The sequence below is a fragment of the Sinocyclocheilus anshuiensis genome, unplaced genomic scaffold, assembly GCF_001515605.1.
Source record: "Sinocyclocheilus anshuiensis isolate Anshui unplaced genomic scaffold, SAMN03320099.WGS_v1.1 scaffold2586, whole genome shotgun sequence".
Lineage (NCBI taxonomy): Eukaryota > Metazoa > Chordata > Actinopteri > Cypriniformes > Cyprinidae > Sinocyclocheilus > Sinocyclocheilus anshuiensis.
Genome location: NW_015552529.1, coordinates 128,589 through 147,932, shown reverse-complemented (window position 1 = coordinate 147,932; position 19,344 = coordinate 128,589). Strand labels below are relative to the sequence as shown.

The 19,344-nt window shown below is 39.1% G+C and overlaps 1 protein-coding gene across 8 annotated transcripts in view; it reads right to left on the bottom strand.

Annotated features, from left to right (window-relative positions):
- Positions 1-19,344, bottom strand: part of LOC107663594 (semaphorin-6A-like) — an 84,987-nt gene that overhangs the window by 18,184 nt on the left and 47,459 nt on the right. For 3 of the 8 annotated variants that reach the window (XM_016453827.1, XM_016453829.1, XM_016453832.1), the window contains exons 7-17: positions 17,355-17,445; positions 15,997-16,116; positions 15,000-15,088; positions 13,255-13,472; positions 12,095-12,226; positions 10,652-10,807; positions 8,862-9,035; positions 6,362-6,502; positions 6,199-6,276; positions 4,582-4,640; positions 2,782-2,802 (exon numbers count right to left, since the gene is read on the bottom strand). In XM_016453827.1, the coding sequence (XP_016309313.1) occupies positions 2,782-2,802; positions 4,582-4,640; positions 6,199-6,276; positions 6,362-6,502; positions 8,862-9,035; positions 10,652-10,807; positions 12,095-12,226; positions 13,255-13,472; positions 15,000-15,088; positions 15,997-16,116; positions 17,355-17,445 (1,279 nt within the window). Of the gene's footprint in view, positions 1-492; positions 514-2,637; positions 2,692-2,781; positions 2,803-4,581; positions 4,641-6,198; positions 6,277-6,361; positions 6,503-8,861; positions 9,036-10,651; positions 10,808-12,094; positions 12,227-13,254; positions 13,473-14,999; positions 15,089-15,996; positions 16,117-17,354; positions 17,446-19,344 lie in introns of all 8 variants that reach the window. The other 5 variants (XM_016453828.1, XM_016453830.1, XM_016453833.1 and 2 more) reach the window with 2 other exon arrangements.

Below are 19,344 nucleotides of genomic sequence, written 5' to 3'. Positions count from 1 at the left end.
TCGAGGCTGGCTGCTTCAGCCAATCAGATCGACTCTGGCTGCTTCGGCCAATCAGATCGACTCTGGCTGCTTCAGCCAATCAGATTCACTCTGGCTGCCGGGGGAGGGCTGTCAATCATGTGTGTGTGTGTGTGTGTGTTTTTTTAACTTGATTGTATTTCATGAATAATTTCTGCTGGTCTGGGAGAAGCCCTGAGTGTTTATTCCCTGTAAACAGTCATTTGCATTCGACTGTCTCTAACCCACAATCCTTTGCTCTATGAAGCGCAGAGATCCATCCAATTAGGGAATGAAAGGTCAGAGCGTCTCTAACTACATCTACACACGGGAAACACTGGAGACACTGACCGCGTGCAGTACTGTGGGTAATATCACTCACACCCTGCTGCCTGCGCTGATGCTCTACAAGAAAACGCAGTCAGAGAAATGAAACATTCGCCAACAGAGAGTCAGATAACGATGAGAGAGAGAGAGAAGAAGAGCTGTACTCACCATTGAGAGCCACGAACGAATCTGGAGACAAATGACAAAAACGTGTTAATTGGCTGAAATGTAATTCTCTCTCACACACACATATAATTTATTACTGAATTAATCTAACGACACATTTAAAACTGTGGCAGCAGAACATTTAACAACATCATACCAGAGCTCAGAAATGACTCGAGTGCGTCTTAAGACTTGTTCACACCAGTGCTGATAACATAACGATAAATATAAAGATTTACCAATCAAAACTACACGTCCACACAACACAAATACTGCAAAAAATGATTTTGTGTCTTGTGTTCTAGTATAAATATCTAAACGTTCTTGAATTAAGATGCATTTACTGTACAAGTAAAATGATTTAAAATATTAAGTCTTGTTTTCTAAAAAAATATTCAAAATTGTTAAAATAAGCAAAAATATCTGCCAATGGGGCAAGAAAAATCATCTTAATTCAAAGGCTAAACAAGATTATTTTTCTTGCCCCCTTGGCAGATATTTTTGCTTTTTCTAACAGAATTTTTATATTTTTTACTGAAAACAAGACATAATATCTTAAGTCATTTTACTTGTACAGTAAATTCATCTTGACTTGCTCAATTTGAAAATGAGCGAAATCTGTGTGCGGAAGTGTTTCACCCCAATGCGAAATTCGAGATTGCATAAATTCATTTTAGAATGACAAAACTTCGCCAAAGATACAGCACCTAAACAATATCGTTGAAATCACTTTCAGAGCAATTTGTTATAAAGCTGATGAATGATAAAAACACTGACAGCCAATCAGAATCCATTCTGCTGTACAGAGCTCGAGCATTTAAAGGGACAGATGACAAAACTGCAGCGTGCTTAGAATAAACAAATAAAAAAAACTCTAAGAGAATATCAAGTCCAGACTACAACAATAATGATGACGACAGAGTTGTTTTGTTGTTCAATGATGTAAACTCGCATGAGCAACTTGAAAAGGGGTTAAGGCTAGAAGGGATACATCTGCGGCTACTAGGCATGCGCACATAAATATAGCGCCATTTTTGTCACAATGCATGACAATAATTACAATTTTTGCATTATTGTAAGGGGTAGGTTTAGGGTTAGGGTAGGTGTAGACGTTAATAAAACACAATATAATAGGTAGAAAATTTAATTTATTGTTAGCTTCCGGTTTTAGCTGTATTCCTTCTAGCCACAACCTTGAAAATGAGCAAAATCTGTTTGCAGAACCCAAATTAATCAATTCCTATTAGAATGGCAATTATTGGAATGAATTTCCAGCTGATGAATGATTAAAACATTGACAGCCAATCAGAATCCATCCTGCTTTAAAGAGCACAAGCATTTAAAGTGACAGCAGGCATATAATAAACATAACGTTATGGTGGACACTAATATAGTCATCGCTGTAGTTCCTGCTGTGAACGAGTCTTCTTGTCGAGTGCACGACTGTGTGTGTGTCTGAGTGTGTGTGTGTGTGAGTGCAGCTGTGTCTGAGGAACGTCCAGCACTCAGTAAACGGGTTCTGCTTACTTTGGCAGTCGCCCAGTCCATCTGTGTTGCCCTGTTCCACGTCCTGCTCGAACGGCCATCTGCGCGCGCACACACACACACACACACACGCAGTGAGCGAGTGACTTCAACACCTCCATTTCACACTCACTGACTTCAATCTCAAGTACATTGTCAAACAATATTAATAAATGAATGAGTGAATCAATGTGTCGTTCAAACAATATCATGAGAAAATGAAGCAGAAAACAGGATTGTAAATGTGATGTGAATATTAATAAAAACACAGATGTTTATTTCTGAAGTTTCACTGATGCTGGTTGGATTGTGATGAAGAGCGGCCCGTTATCATTCAACCCTCGACCATCCAGCAAGAGATTCATCATCTCTCAGATGAGAGAAATACACTGCAATTGTGTGTGTGTGTGTGTGTTTTTTTAACTTGATTGTATTTCATGAATAATTTCTGCTGGTCTGGGAGAAGCCCTGAGTGTTTATTCCCTGTAAACAGTCATTTGCATTCGACTGTCTCTAACCCACAATCCTTTGCTCTATGAAGCGCAGAGATCCATCCAATTAGGGAATGAAAGGTCAGAGCGTCTCTAACTACATCTACACACGGGAAACACTGGAGACACTGACCGCGTGCAGCATTCTGGGTAATATCACTCACACCCTGCTGCCTGCGCTGATGCTCTACAAGAAAACGCAGTCAGAGAAATGAAACATTCGCCAACAGAGAGTCAGATAACGATGAGAGAGAGAGAGAAGAAGAGCTGTACTCACCATTGAGAGCCACGAACGAATCTGGAGACAAATGACAAAAACGTGTTAATTGGCTGAAATGTAATTCTCTCTCACACACACATATAATTTATTACTGAATTAATCTAACGACACATTTAAAACTGTGGCAGCAGAACATTTAACAACATCATACCAGAGCTCAGAAATGACTCGAGTGCGTCTTAAGACTTGTTCACACCAGTGCTGATAACATAACGATAAATATAAAGATTTACCAATCAAAACTACACGTCCACACAACACAAATACTGCAAAAAATGATTTTGTGTCTTGTGTTCTAGTATAAATATCTAAACGTTCTTGAATTAAGATGCATTTACTGTACAAGTAAAATGATTTAAAATATTAAGTCTTGTTTTCTAAAAAAATATTCAAAATTGTTAAAATAAGCAAAAATATCTGCCAATGGGGCAAGAAAAATCATCTTAATTCAAAGGCTAAACAAGATTATTTTTCTTGCCCCCTTGGCAGATATTTTTGCTTTTTCTAACAGAATTTTTATATTTTTTACTGAAAACAAGACATAATATCTTAAGTCATTTTACTTTTGAATAAATAAACCTCCAGCGGCGAAAATGACATATTGTGCCTTTAAGATATTAAGTTGTTTTCTAAAAACAATTCTCAATTTTGTTAGTTTTTGCTTAGAACAATCAAAAATATCTGCCAATGGAGTAAGAAAAATAATCTTAATTCAAAGGCTAAACAAGATCATTCTTCTTGCCCCATTGGCAGATATTTTTGCTTGTTTTAAGGAAAAACTAACAAAATTTTGATATTTTTTTACAGAAAACAAGACATAATATCTTAAGTCATTTTACTTGTACAGTAAATTCATCTTGACTTGCTCAATTTGAAAATGAGCGAAATCTGTGTGCGGAAGTGTTTCACCCCAATGCGAAATTCGAGATTGCATAAATTCATTTTAGAATGACAAAACTTCGCCAAAGATACAGCACCTAAACAATATCGTTGAAATCACTTTCAGAGCAATTTGTTATAAAGCTGATGAATGATAAAAACACTGACAGCCAATCAGAATCCATTCTGCTGTACAGAGCTCGAGCATTTAAAGGGACAGATGACAAAACTGCAGCGTGCTTAGAATAAACAAATAAAAAAAACTCTAAGAGAATATCAAGTCCAGACTACAACAATAATGATGACGACAGAGTTGTTTTGTTGTTCAATGATGTAAACTCGCATGAGCAACTTGAAAAGGGGTTAAGGCTAGAAGGGATACATCTGCGGCTACTAGGCATGCGCACATAAATATAGCGCCATTTTTGTCACAATGCATGACAATAATTACAATTTTTGCATTATTGTAAGGGGTAGGTTTAGGGTTAGGGTAGGTGTAGACGTTAATAAAACACAATATAATAGGTAGAAAATTTAATTTATTGTTAGCTTCCGGTTTTAGCTGTATTCCTTCTAGCCACAACCTTGAAAATGAGCAAAATCTGTTTGCAGAACCCAAATTAATCAATTCCTATTAGAATGGCAATTATTGGAATGAATTTCCAGCTGATGAATGATTAAAACATTGACAGCCAATCAGAATCCATCCTGCTTTAAAGAGCACAAGCATTTAAAGTGACAGCAGGCATATAATAAACATAACGTTATGGTGGACACTAATATAGTCATCGCTGTAGTTCCTGCTGTGAACGAGTCTTCTTGTCGAGTGCACGACTGTGTGTGTGTCTGAGTGTGTGTGTGTGTGAGTGCAGCTGTGTCTGAGGAACGTCCAGCACTCAGTAAACGGGTTCTGCTTACTTTGGCAGTCGCCCAGTCCATCTGTGTTGCCCTGTTCCACGTCCTGCTCGAACGGCCATCTGCGCGCGCACACACACACACACACACACGCAGTGAGCGAGTGACTTCAACACCTCCATTTCACACTCACTGACTTCAATCTCAAGTACATTGTCAAACAATATTAATAAATGAATGAGTGAATCAATGTGTCGTTCAAACAATATCATGAGAAAATGAAGCAGAAAACAGGATTGTAAATGTGATGTGAATATTAATAAAAACACAGATGTTTATTTCTGAAGTTTCACTGATGCTGGTTGGATTGTGATGAAGAGCGGCCCGTTATCATTCAACCCTCGACCATCCAGCAAGAGATTCATCATCTCTCAGATGAGAGAAATACACTGCAATGAAACCGCTGATGAGAATGAAACCGAGCTCAGATGAGATCTGAACCTCATGAAGAATCACGAGAACACCTCAAACACACATGAACAGAGCCCAGATTAGAAACACCGAGACGCTGCTTTATAGGCTGGCCATTTCTATAACACCAAAAAGTAGGACAGGATTCATGAAGCTAGGATAAAAACTGAAAAATAATCCTAAACCAGTGACCAATCAAATGACTTCAAAATCAATTTCAACAAAATCCGTATTTGACTGTTTAATGCAGCTCAGAGATGCCATGAATGCATTTACGCTGCAACTATAATTACACATAATGTTAGGAGAGTAATGTGTTAAATATAAAATATACTGAATATAAAACAATTAAATTATATTTTGAATATGAAACTAAAACCACCAGTAGGTGTGGAGACAAGTCTTAATGAGTTGGTTGATTCACCGATTTGTTTAAAACAGCTGATACATTCAGGAACGAAGCAAGTGACTTATGCCACAGAAAGATGCAAAAAATAGTGAGATTAGTATACTAGGTTGCAGTTCTGAATTAGCAACTGCCTTTATGAATGGCTTATTAAATCATTGACTCACTCGATTCATTCAAAAATGCTAAATCATTCAAGAAACACCACTGTGTTGATCGGGGAGCAAAACAGTCCATAATGACAATATTGTGTCTAAAATGTACATTATTTCATATAAACTTGAACAAAACATTGTCATTTTTTATAATATACCATTGTATAAAGCATAAGACAAATGAGCGGACATGGTATTTAAAAACCAGACTGTCCAATTTAAAACCGGACGGATGACCACCCTACTTCTTTCTCAGGGTCCATTCATAAAAAGCTTTTTCTGAAACAACGGGGAAAGCATCAAGTCAAAAGCCTTTGAATTGCAGACACAGATCGTATCCCATAATCTTCACTTTACATAAATTGCACAAGCCGATCTGTACGGCTCGCTTTCTGAAGTGGAAAACTCAATCAGAACAGAAATAATAATAACAGCGTATAAAATGCGCGCTGATGAGCTCACATGACGACGGCAGCGGAAACATGCTGTGCGTTCAATAAGCTATATTAATAAAGAGATGAGTTATGGAGGCTTTCTGGGGTCAAATGCTTTTTTCCAGATGAGAAACTCCAGCAGCTCAAACCACAATGCAAGGGAAGACTGACATCAGCGCAATCTATAATTACAGACTGAGAATGAGCCGCTTACTTTGGGTCCAATGAGATTTCTTTACAGGCGCCCTCTGACACCCAGCCACAGTACGGGTCCCTGGAGGCGATACAGGACCTGAGAGAGACACACATGAGGGGTTAATGTAGAGAAAGACCAGCGGTCTGTATGAACAGCTCAAATAGAGAGAAAGCATACGCACTTTTTGCACTTCCCATGACGTTCGCAGCGGGACAGCGGGACTTTGACCACACATGAGGTGAAGGCCACGAACAGAGAGTGACTCCTGCTGTCAATCTGCATGCTGATGATGCGCTTGTCCTCCACGCCATCAATGCTGCACCTGAACACCACAGATTCACATCAGATTCACTCCAGATCACTCGACAGATTCACATAAGGTTACGTCAGACTACGTCAGATCATTCAACAGATTCACATCAGATCATTCAACAGATTCACATCAGATCACTCGTCAGATTCACACCAGATCACTCGTCAGATTCACATCAGATCATTCAACAGATTCACACCAGATCAATAACTCATCAGATTCACACCAGATCACTCGACAGATTCACACCAGATTACTTGTCAGATTCACACCAGATCACTCGACAGATTCACATCAGATCACTCGACAGACTCACACCAGATCACTCGTCAGATTCACACCAGATCACTCGACAGATTAACACCAGATCACATGACAGATTCACAACAGATCACTCGTCAGATTTACACCAGATCACTCGACAGATTCACACCAGATCACTCATCAGATTCACACCAGATCACATCAGATCACTCGACAGATTAACACCAGATCACAAGACAGATTCACACCAGATCACTCGTCAGATTTACACCAGATCACTCGACAGACTCACACCAGATCACTCGTCATATTAACACCAGATCACAAGACAGATTCACACCAGATCACTCGTCAGATTTACACCAGATCACTCGACAGACTCACACCAGATCACTCGTCATATTAACACCAGATCACAAGACAGATTCACACCAGATCACTCGTCAGATTTACACCAGATCACTCGACAGACTCACACCAGATCACTCGTCATATTAACACCAGATCACAAGACAGATTCACACCAGATCACTCGTCAGATTTACACCAGATCACTCGACAGACTCACACCAGATCACTCGTCATATTAACACCAGATCACAAGACAGATTCACACCAGATCACTCGTCAGATTTACACCAGATCACTCGACAGACTCACACCAGATCACTCGTCATATTAACACCAGATCACAAGACAGATTCACACCAGATCACTCGTCAGATTTACACCAGATCACTCGACAGACTCACACCAGATCACTCGTCATATTAACACCAGATCACTCGTCAGATTCACATCAGATCACTCGACAGATTCACATCAGATCACATGACAGATTCACACCAGATCACTCGACAGATTCACACCAGATCACTCGACAAATTCACACCAGACCACTCGACAGATTCACATCAGATCGCTCGACAGATTCACACCAGATCACTCGTCAGATTCACACCAGATCACATCAGATCATGTGACAGATTCACACCAGATCACTCGTCAGATTCACATCAGATCACTCGTCAGATTAACACCAGATCACTCGTCAGCAGATCACATCAGATCAAGCGACAGATTCACACCAGATCACTCGTCAGATTCACATCAGATCACTCGACAGATTCACATCAGATCACATCAGATCAAGCGACAGATTCACATCAGATCACTCGACAGATTCACATCAGATCACTCGACATATTCACACCAGATCACTTATCAGATCACTCGACAGATTCACATCAGATCACATCAGATCAAGCGACAGATTCACACCAGATCACTCGACAGATTCACATCAGATCACTCGACAGATTCACACCAGATCACATCAGATCACGCGACAGATTCACACCAGATTACTCGTCAGACTCACACCAGGACAGATTCACACCAGATCACTCGACAGATTCACATCAGATCACTCAAAATTATCTGAACAGACTGAATCACTCATTCAGACTCATTCAGACTAGACAGACATTCAGACTATCTGAATAGATCTGAATAATGTCTTCTCTACTGTGAAATATACAAACAATTTCTGAGCCAAAACTGGAGTAAATCCGATAAATGTTTTTTACTGTAGAGTCACATTTGCTTCATGTGGAAAGTTTCCTGTTGCTTTGCATCCAGTTATGCTAAAAACCTAAGCTTGTTACTATTCATGAATGTATAACAAATCCTCTCTGCATTTCTCCTCTTTTCCAGTTTGCTTCCTCATCCAGTTCTCTCGCAAACCTGGCATTATGCATTACACATATTGTTAGCTCTTAGACGAATTGCTTTGTTCCTCTTTTGTAAGTCGCTTTGGTTAAAAGCATCTTCTAAATGCATGAATGTAAAATGCTAATAAAGCAGATAAACATTTTAGCATTGAGGTTAAACGCAGCATCGCTGTCCTCAAAAAGCCTGGTGGGCAGCGTTTGCTGCTTATTCCGCTGTGACAGCACATATTAACCAGACTCTCTGTTTGCTTTAATCATTCAGCGAGGCCTGGCGGTCCAAACCAGCAGCGCTCTTTAATTTACTAACCGCGCGCTGTAACCTGATAAACGGGTGTAAATGACAGAGCGGCTTGTCCTAATGGAATACACACTTCTCTGGGTTATAGACGCTCAGTTCCTCCAGAAACAGGCTGTCGTTCAGGAAGCCGCTCTGCATCTTGGCCAGGAACTTCAGCACGATTCCTCGCTCCGATCCCAGGAAAACCACGGTGTGGTTGCGATGAGGGCCGGCGGCGTTATCCACGGCTATACGCGTCAGACGATATCTGCCAGAGAGACAGAATACAGTCTTAACTTCATTCACGAACACTATGACTATGAATGAAGACAAGACTGACATCACTAAACACTGTGACTATCAACATGCATTATTTTTGATGAAAAAACAAGACTAAAATTTAGAAAATTTCTCTATTTTCTTCAACCAAAAAGAAAAAAAAAAGAGTAGAAAAAAATCTCAACCTCCACATGTTTTCATGCTTGGTGTTGCCAGATGTCTGATGTAATTTCTCAAACAACAACAATCATGATCAGTAATCGCCATTATAATTTTGAGGAAAATAATTGTGATTATCAGTTTAACCATTATGCAGCAGGACTAAAATGTCTAAAACTAGACTAAAATTATTTTTAGTCAACTAAACCTTGACTAAACAAAAACAGGACTGGTTGAGTAAATGTGACCCTGGACCACAAAACCAGTCATAAGGGACAGTTTTGACATTTCTTTTGTTTTGAAATTGAGATTTATACATCACCTGAAAGCTAAATAAATGCACTTTCCATTATTGTATGGTTTGTTAGGATAGGACAATATTTGTCTGAGATACAACTATTTGAAAATCTGGAATCTGAGGGTGCAAAAAAAATAAAAATATTGAGAAAATCATCTTTAAAGTTGTTCAAATTAAGTTCTTAGCAATGCATATTACTAATCAAAAATTAAGTTTTGATATATTTACAGTAGGAAATTTACAAAATATCTTCATGGAACATGATCTTTACTTAATATCCTAATGATTTTTGGCATAAAAGAAAAATGGATAATTTTGACCCATACAATGTATTGTTGGCTACAAATATACCCCAGCGACTTAACACTGCTTTTGTGCTGCAGCGTCACATATATGATGAAAACTAAAAAGGACATTCAACACAGGACTAAGATTAAAAACGACTGACAAAATGAACACTATTACAATGAAATTTCCATTGGTTTTGTGACTCGGCTCTCGCTAAAGGAATTAAAGCGTTATCTGGCGACTGCCGTTCCAATTAGCAGCTCATCTCAGTGTTAATCAAATGTATGTATAATTTCCAAATCTGTATGCAAATACATTTTCAGGGTGATTAAAACTGGCAAGATGGAAATAAGATGACAAATAAATTATACACGTTTTTTTCATCTTTCCAAATCTGTGGAGTCTTTGAAGCCGAGTGAAACAGATACAGACGCTTCTTCAGCAAATGTGTTTTCAATAACTCGGTTTTACTGGGGCACATTTACACAAACCCAAATGAACAGAAACTTATCAGGCTGAAAGCAGACGTCGTTTCAAAGAGTCTCGTTCTGCTAGAACAGATAATTCTCTCATAATCCATTTCATTATAAGAAGACAGACGGCAGTCTTTCACTGTGCTTTTGCTTTTTAGAGAGAAACATCATCTTTCCTTCAGGGTCGAGCTGATATAATAATTCATGAAATATCTCCAGATTCTCATGAATCGCTCAGGCTTCGTGTCTGAATCTCATGCAAATGACTCGATTCATTCACGAAAATGAGCAGCGCTTATGAAGATGGGCACCAATCCATATTTGCATGACAATAATCTCCATGCATAATTCACGTCTTAGAAGGACCTCTGACCCGACTCGACTCACCGGACCATCGTCTTGAGGAACCACGGCCGATTGGCGATGGAAGGAACGGCTTCGTCCATCAGTGGGTGAAGCTTGATGAAGTTCAGCGTTTCATCCGGGAACTCGTTGGACACTTTGAATTTCTCTCCAGAGGAAGATCCTGCGCAGACGCCTGGCCTGAAGACGACAGCGGGACATCAAGCATCTCTATCTACTGCATCAGTGATATGAACATCTCAATGCTACAATCACGACAACAAGCTTAAAGCACTGTAATGAATCTCAGCTGCGACAGATATGTTGGCTGAAGTCAGGTTTATGGTTCTGCGCTGCTGCTGAATGGGAAATGCATTGCTTTATTCCCACCACAGAGGAAACAGAATTACACAGAGACGCGGTTGGCATGGTCGCTCTCATTAACACTTGACCTCGTTTCACACAAACACATAATTTTATGTTAATCAGCGCAGGCGATAGTCCTGCCGTTCACGACACAGAGACAAGCCATATGGAAGCAGATCTTCGGTCCTGTGAGATGATTTAATCAGCTGCTGCATCTGGAGAATCAGGTTTACGTGCTCGCAAACACTTGTGTGTACATAACAGGGACAAATACATTTAAATAAAGTACAATAAAATATAAAAGAATTAATAGAAATAAAATATCAAATTAAATTAAATATTTAATTAAAATTTAATATTTAGTAGTTAATTTAATTAATTAGTTATTAAAAAATTAATTTGAATAATTTTAAGCTATACATGAATGCATGCATTTATGTTGATTATCCCTGAACACAGTAGTCAACATTTGAAGTGGATCAAAACCTTTCATCAAAGTTGTCCTAAAACTAAAATGCGTTCTGAACGTTTTTGATCCACTTCAAGTATTCTTAGTTGACTCTGATTGGTTGTCAGATGTTACAGGATGTTAAGTTATTTTCTATAAGTCAGAGTTCCATGTTTGCTGACTGCATTATGGTTTCATGTCTACATAGTAACGCTGGTTTGAGCTGCAAGACAGCACAGGCGAACAGGGTAAACATTTTAACGTGTAGATATCACCATACTTCCCCATTTGATCAAACACAGTGCATTAAGAAAACTGTTTTGTATTACAAGTTTTCTGAAAATATGCAAATGAGACATTATATAATTAAATATGCACTGATTTCCATACAACATTGGATAAATCCAAGATCATATTTCTTGTTTGACTTTGTCGTCATATTAGAGTTGAACGCTTTTCCAGAGGGGATTTTGGATTTTTCTTCACTGCAAAAAATGCTTTTCTTACTTAGTTTTTTTTTCTCTTGTTTTCAGCCAAAATATCAAAAAATTCTTAAATCAAGAAGGGTTTTCTAGACAAGTGGTTTGGTCTGCAGTGTCTCGCTGGCGAATGAGGAGAATGACTGAGAGCTGGACTGTAAGTAGAGACCCAATGGAAGCGTGTGGGATGGATACCTGGGTCTGGGCACCTTCTCCTCGGGGACGGGTGTCCAGGTGGAATCGGACGACTTCTGCTCTTTGAAGCGTCTGGTGAAGGCCGCCGCGATATCCACCATGTCATACGCGCAGACGGCTGATCCCGGGATGCTGCAACACACATTCATCACGGAGACACGCTTTCAGCAAAATAACAAAACTGTGAATCACTCTGGCTCGGACACGAGCAGCACACAAGGGCCGGATTGTGATTGTATGAACTGTGAATCTGAGTAAGACAGAAGCTCTGACTAACAGGGTCATTGTGTGTGTCGCCTTCCCATCAACATGAGTTCATTCACGGGAATCTGCTGGATCTCGATGCTGATAAACGAGGTCTTATCTGCTGTTTATCTGTACTAGAGCTGTCAACATGGCTGAAAAAATACATTCGAATTTTGTACTTACATATTATCAATATTCGAATTTAAAAGGCATAATTTCAGTTTGGTTTCTCTCCTGAGGGTGCATCAAGCAAAATATTACTAATGCACATTTATTAAAGCAATAAAATAATGTGACTATCTGTGAAAAAAGTGCATGTTTAAAATAATGTTTATAAACCATATATAATTAAGTTGCTTAAACAATTAGAAACAAAACAGCATCATGTATGCATGCATAGTTTAATACAAAGGACTGGAAGCCAGTCACAAAGAGTACTTTTTCTATTTAAAAACATGAGATGCAGTGGGATGCGGAAAAACCGCCATAAAGTCTCGAGACATATTTTTGAAAAGTTTGAATTTTACATTCATTTTACATGGCTTGCTAAACATGCGGCTCTCTTGTGCAACACTTATAGATGTCCCTCTAGAAAATGCAATAAATATGCGTTCTGTGTGAACGGCTTGGTTTCAGTTTTGACGTAAACAACATTGATGTTCTCTTTTTCTGCAATATTTTGAATGAACAACGCAGCAGCACCGCATCTAGTGGCTTCAACTGGATAGACTAACAAAAAGCATTAAAATGCAACGTCACCCACATTGTCATCGCATCTCGTGCGCCACTGATAAGGCTTCCTGACGCACACCTAAAATTCGAATGCAACTTTTTTGCATTCGAATGTGGATTTTTATTTTCAATTTGATGAATATTCGAAATTCAAATATTTTTTGACAGCCCTTAATCTGTACCTGTTGTACGGCGTGGAGAAGGTGGCCATGACCACGTCGCGGCCACTGATGTGGATGACGTCGGTGACGGCCTGCAGGATGTTGAAGTAGAAGTGCGAGTCTCCAGGGATGGAGCAGTTGAGGCGCGTCTTCAGGAAAGAAGTCCACTGTTTCTCCAGCACCCTCTGCGAGCCACCGCGGTCTTTCTTACACACGCGAGCCACTCGCGGAAACACCACCTGATCGGAGAGACATTAAACACGCCTGACACCTGCATCATTCTCTCAAAAACACTAGAAACGCTTTAGGAGAATTAAACTGAGCCTGGATTCTGCATTTCTGTCTCTGATGGAGTTTGGGTTTCTTGTTCCTGTCGCCTTTGGCTTGATTGTGGCTCTTTAATGTGTGCTGACAGATCACCGGTCATCTCTTCCTCTTTACTACTAGTTACAGCAGCAAATAAACACGAACGAACATCAGAGGAATCAGAACAACTCACTGAAATTAATCATGAATCATGTAATCGATCGATCAGTGATTCAACCGCAGAAAGATGCCAATAAAACAGCTTGAGATCAATAATGTCACCTAATGTCACATTTACCATATGATCATAAACAGCTAGAAAAATAACTCTAGAATGGAGCATTTTGATAAATATATGCACTATATTACACATTTATACTGAACCTGTTGTCTTCAATATTTAATGTATGTTTGAATAAATCTATCTAGAAAACATGTTATGTTGTTTATATTTCAACAACAAACTGCAGTAGAAACATAATTCTATCATTAAAATGTTATTATAATACATTTTTATTATAGAAATTGTCTTATGTACAATTTTATGAATGAGTTTAATATAGCAATGCACCGACTGACAGGGTTTATTGTACTTTACAGGATTAGTCGAGAGAGATATTTTTCTTGATAATGTACTGGATCTGATTGCCTATATATCCAAATGCAAATTGCAAGCTTGTGAATCAAAATCAAATCATAAAATTTGTCTCAATACCCAGCCCTAATTAATAGTCAGTAATATTGTTGATCTGACTGCATTGCCACTATCAGATGGGAAAACTTGATCTGAATAATGACTCTATTGTCTTTATTAGAGCTGCTTTACAGCTGAAATCAATTTAGTTTCGTAACTGATGAATTTTACAGTTACTGAACTGATCTGATTTGAATAATGACCCTGTTTTTACAGCTGAAATTTGAACTGGTTTCATATTTGATGAAGTTTGAATCATTGATTCTGTATTGTATAAAGCGCTATAGAAACAAATGTGACTTGACATATTCTTCCTGCTGACAGCGCTCATTTCACTGTAATTTGAGCTGTTAGTGTCGCGTCAGGCTGCTGTAATTACAGTAATCAGGCAGGTTGGTCCGTACAGTAACTGGAGAGACTCATATTCACCGGAGACGCTCAGGCTGTAATTACTCCTCACTGAATCGGAGCGCAGAAGCCTATCAAATCTCACATCTTCTGCCTTTGAACTCACAACAATGAGCCTTTGTCATGCACTCTGTTTGCTCACAGCACTCACAGACCAGGAAGTGAATTCTGGACCTAAAGCTATTTAGGGCTCGTCGTTGGGATAGCAGACAATGTTTGTGTTATTTTTAGTATATGCGTCCTGACGGGCCATGCCTGAGATCTCTTAAAAACCCTCACATACTTCATACGTCCACTTCCTGTCACTTCCTGTCTGAAGCGCTAAAGCAGCAAAACACGCTAGATGTTTTTCCCATACCTTCCCCATGCTGTTGTACTCCATGGCGATTTCCCGAAAGAAGAAGTAGATGAACTCGCCGTAATCGATGGCCTGCACGAAATACGGCTCTGAAATCAACAAGAGCGACTGTGAGCTCAAACATCAAAACATGAATTCAAATCATAGCATATTGTGATGAGCTTGTCTCAGTGATGCCCGTCAGTCGTTAGACACGATTAACGCTCTCTGCAGTGTTGGGGGTAATGCATTACAAGTAACGCGAGTTACGTAATCAGATTACTTTTTTAAAGTAACTAGTAAAGTAAAGCATTCATTTTAATTTAGAAGGAAATATCTAAGTTACTTTTTCAAATACGTAACGCCAGTTACTTTGTTTCTCATGTATTGAGTGACAGCTCTGGTGTTGCCATGGTGACATAAATCAAGAGTCAGTGCAGAGCGTTGTGTGTGAACATGATCTTACTGTAGTTCTAGACTAAATATCAACATGTATTCACTCATCTCACCTGCACAAAAACACATTCAGTGTTCCTCAACAATTAAATGTTAAATAAGACAAATATCATTTATGTATTTAATCCCATTTAATGTCACCTTCGATGATCCAATTAAAGCAAAAATGACACATTTGTTTCATTTCTGTCATTGCTGAATAGTGTTGAACTTTCTTCTCCTGCGTCATATTCTTCATGTGATTAGTTTGAGCTGCGCCCTCTACTGTACAGACGTGAATTTACATTTCAGCCTGAGGCGTATTCATTTCACTTTTGGTGTGAAAGGGCATTTACATTTGTAAAAAAATAACTTTATATTAAAAACAAACAAGCAAGCCCTGCCCAGATTTAAACTAAAAAGTAACATATCTCATTACTTTCCATAAAAAGTAACTAAGTACTGTAATTAGTTACTTTTTTTAGGGAGTAATGCAACATTGTAATGCATTACTTTTAAAAGTAACTTTCCCCAACACTGGCTCTCTGACGGGATTAACGCTGTCCTGGTACAATCACCTCACCTTTCAGCCATTTGGAGTCGTGTTTGACCGTCCGAAGGGTCGGACTGTCGCCTAGACTGCGGTAGATCACCGCATCGATCGCCAGGAAGTCCGTGACTGTGGCCGAGTATAACTTCCCATCTACAGCAGAAAACAACCGTGTATAAACACTTCACAATCAATCCAACAACTGCACAAATGACTGAAACAACCTCTCAACTACAGATATATACTCTGAGGTTAGCAGATAAAGAAGCACATTTATTTATTTACTTAAATGTATTAATTATAAATATATATATTTTTTAAAGTAGAGTTATATAAAGGTACATGTATTAAGACATACTGGCTTGAGGAAATAGCATATTGATATTAAATACAACCGAGGCGTTTGATAAATTTATTTAAAATGTTCATTTTATGGTTTATATTTTATCCACCAATTTATTATAATATCTCTCATTCTCATTTTGAATGTACATATTTATAATTCATCCCCTGCTGTAAACATGGCAAAAATACTGTTGATTGGTTAATAATTAAGCAGATAAACATTAGTTTTAAAATATATATTTTTAAAAAGGCAGATTTACACAAAAATGACCTACAGAGATAAGCTTGTTAGGAAATCGCCTATAAAGATTAAAGTCACATTAATATTAATTATAAACCATGGGCTGCATTTAATTGTTGATGTTATGTACTGTAATATCTAATTATGTAATTAAAAATACAATTATTAATAAATATATTTATAATTCACTACATTCCCGACCCTATTTTATGTCATTTTTTTGGTAGGCAAATTTTTCTGAATTTACTTTCCTAGTTTTTCTGAAAATTTGCTGAAGGATTTACTTAGAAGCCATTTTCACTTAGAAATTGCACAAATAATTACCAAGCAACGTCAAGTAACATTAAATTAAACATGTCATTTTGAAGCAGAAAGACTGAAATAGTATTTTCTTGTTAAAAGGACTCCAAAAATCTGTTTTTAACTTCTAAACAGCATTTTTTTATTGTGTGTAATGGTGTTATTTTAGCCGTACGAGCGCTGGGAAGGCAGAAGTTTCTCTGGCCTGCGACTGGAAGGTTTTACGGCCGCTAATGGAGGAATGAGTCATGCGGGTTTTCCATCTCCAGGGTTATTTTTGCTGCTGTATTTCGGGGCGGGACTCCCAGAGACGCTCTCTAACCGCAGCACAATAGTTTCATGTGTTTCCAGAGCGGCCGCACGCGAGTCGCTGCCAGCAAACGCTCTTCCCAGAAACAGGGTTAGGACTGTTGCTCCGGCTGCAGCAGGAGTTCCTCGTATTCCCGGCATGCTTCTGACAGACGCTCGTTATGGAAGTGTTTCAGACGTGACGGCGGTGTCTTACCGGCGAACAGGGCCACGTTGGCGTGTTTGGTGTCATACGGGCAGCGCGCCATTCCACTGATCTCATCTCCCACAGCGTCCAGACTGTCCATCTGCAGGAATGAAGGGAAAGATCAGAGGTCAGAGGTCAAACCCACCCTAACCTTCAGCGTCTGAGACTTTCACACACTTAACAGTGTTATTTTTAAAGCTCTTCCTCTCTCGTTTCGCTGGCTATTTCTATCTTGGCGAATCTGAAGAAGGTCAATCAGGAGTCGAGCGCTCACGTGACGTATCAGGAACCCAATTAACATTCCTCCCAAAATACACTGAAACAAACACAGATCAGCAATGTCACGGTATTCCCGCTCCGCAGCATTACAGCGAGGAAGAGCAAACCATGAATCTCAGCGATTTATAAACCTGTGACAGAGTCGATATTAGTGATTATGCTGCACAGTTTACAGGATCAAATACAGCGTTTACTTTGATCTCAAACATTGGATCTTTCCCTTTCTTAGAACAAAACTAATGCTAGAAAATGCTGGATTCATTATTATTCTTACAACAATAAAACAAACTGTGCAATGACAAACTCAGTTATATTAAACAGAAAACTTTTATTAAAACAAATCAAATGGATGATGTACAGAGCCACACATGACAAAGCTATATTGAGAATTCATTCCTAACATTCGACTCGTTTCCTCGTTTCATTAAATCATGGGCGAGCTGTACTAATTCATTCCCTCGTTTTGATTTAATTAGAGTGAGGGAATGATTTAAACACTTTAAAACGAATGCAACGTCTACACAAACGAACAGAAACATCCTCTCAACTACGGATATGACACGCTGTTCTTTTAAAAAAAAAAGACAAAAATACTGTAGATTGGTCAGCAGATACAGAAGCACAAACATTAGCACATTTATTTATTTACATATTTATTAACTTTTATATATTTATTACATTTTCATTTAATTGTTTATATTTTATCCAGTATAAACCAGTCTGGACCAGTTCAGAGCCAGTATAAACCAGACTGAACCACCACCAGACCACCATAAACCAGTCTGGACCAGTTCAGAGCTAGTATAAACCAGTCTGGACCAGCTCAGAGCCAGTATAAACCAGACTGAACCACCACCAGACCACCATAAACCAGTCTGGACCAGTTCAGAGCTAGTATAAACCAGTCTGGACCAGCTCAGAGCCAGTATAAACCAGACTGAACCACCACCAGACCACCATAAACCAGTCTGGACCAGTTCAGAGCTAGTATAAACCAGTCTGGACCAGCTCAGAGCCAGTATAAACCAGACTGAACCACCACCAGACCACCATAAACCAGTTCAGAGGCAGTATTAACCAGTCTGGACCAGCACCAGACCACCATAAACCAGTCTGGACCAGTTCAGAGCTAGTATAAACCAGTCTGGACCAGCTCAGAGCCAGTATAAACCAGACTGAACCACCACCAGACCACCATAAACCAGTTCAGAGGCAGTATTAACCAGTCTGGACCAGCACCAGACCACCATAAACCAGTCTGGACCAGTTCAGAGCTAGTATAAACCAGTCTGGACCAGCTCAGAGCCAGTATAAACCAGACTGAACCACCACCAGACCACCATAAACCAGTTCAGAGGCAGTATTAACCAGTCTGGACCAGCACCAGACCACCATAAACCAGTCTGGACCAGCTCAGAGCCAGTAAACCAGTCTGGACCAGTTCAGAGCTAGTATAAACCAGTCTGAACCAGCACCAGACCACAACAAAAAACACCAGCCAAATGCTTCCTTTTGTGATCTGATGAGGCTTCTTGTCACAGAATAAGGCAGAATATGTTCTATATGCTACTTTAAAAAGAATACATCGATTGGCAATAAATTAGGGTGACCATACATCCTATTTTCCACGGACATGTCCTCTTTTTGGACCTACAAAAATGTGTCCGGCCGGGATTTCTTAATTGCCCAAAATGTCCGGGATTCAGCCGTTTTCTTAATC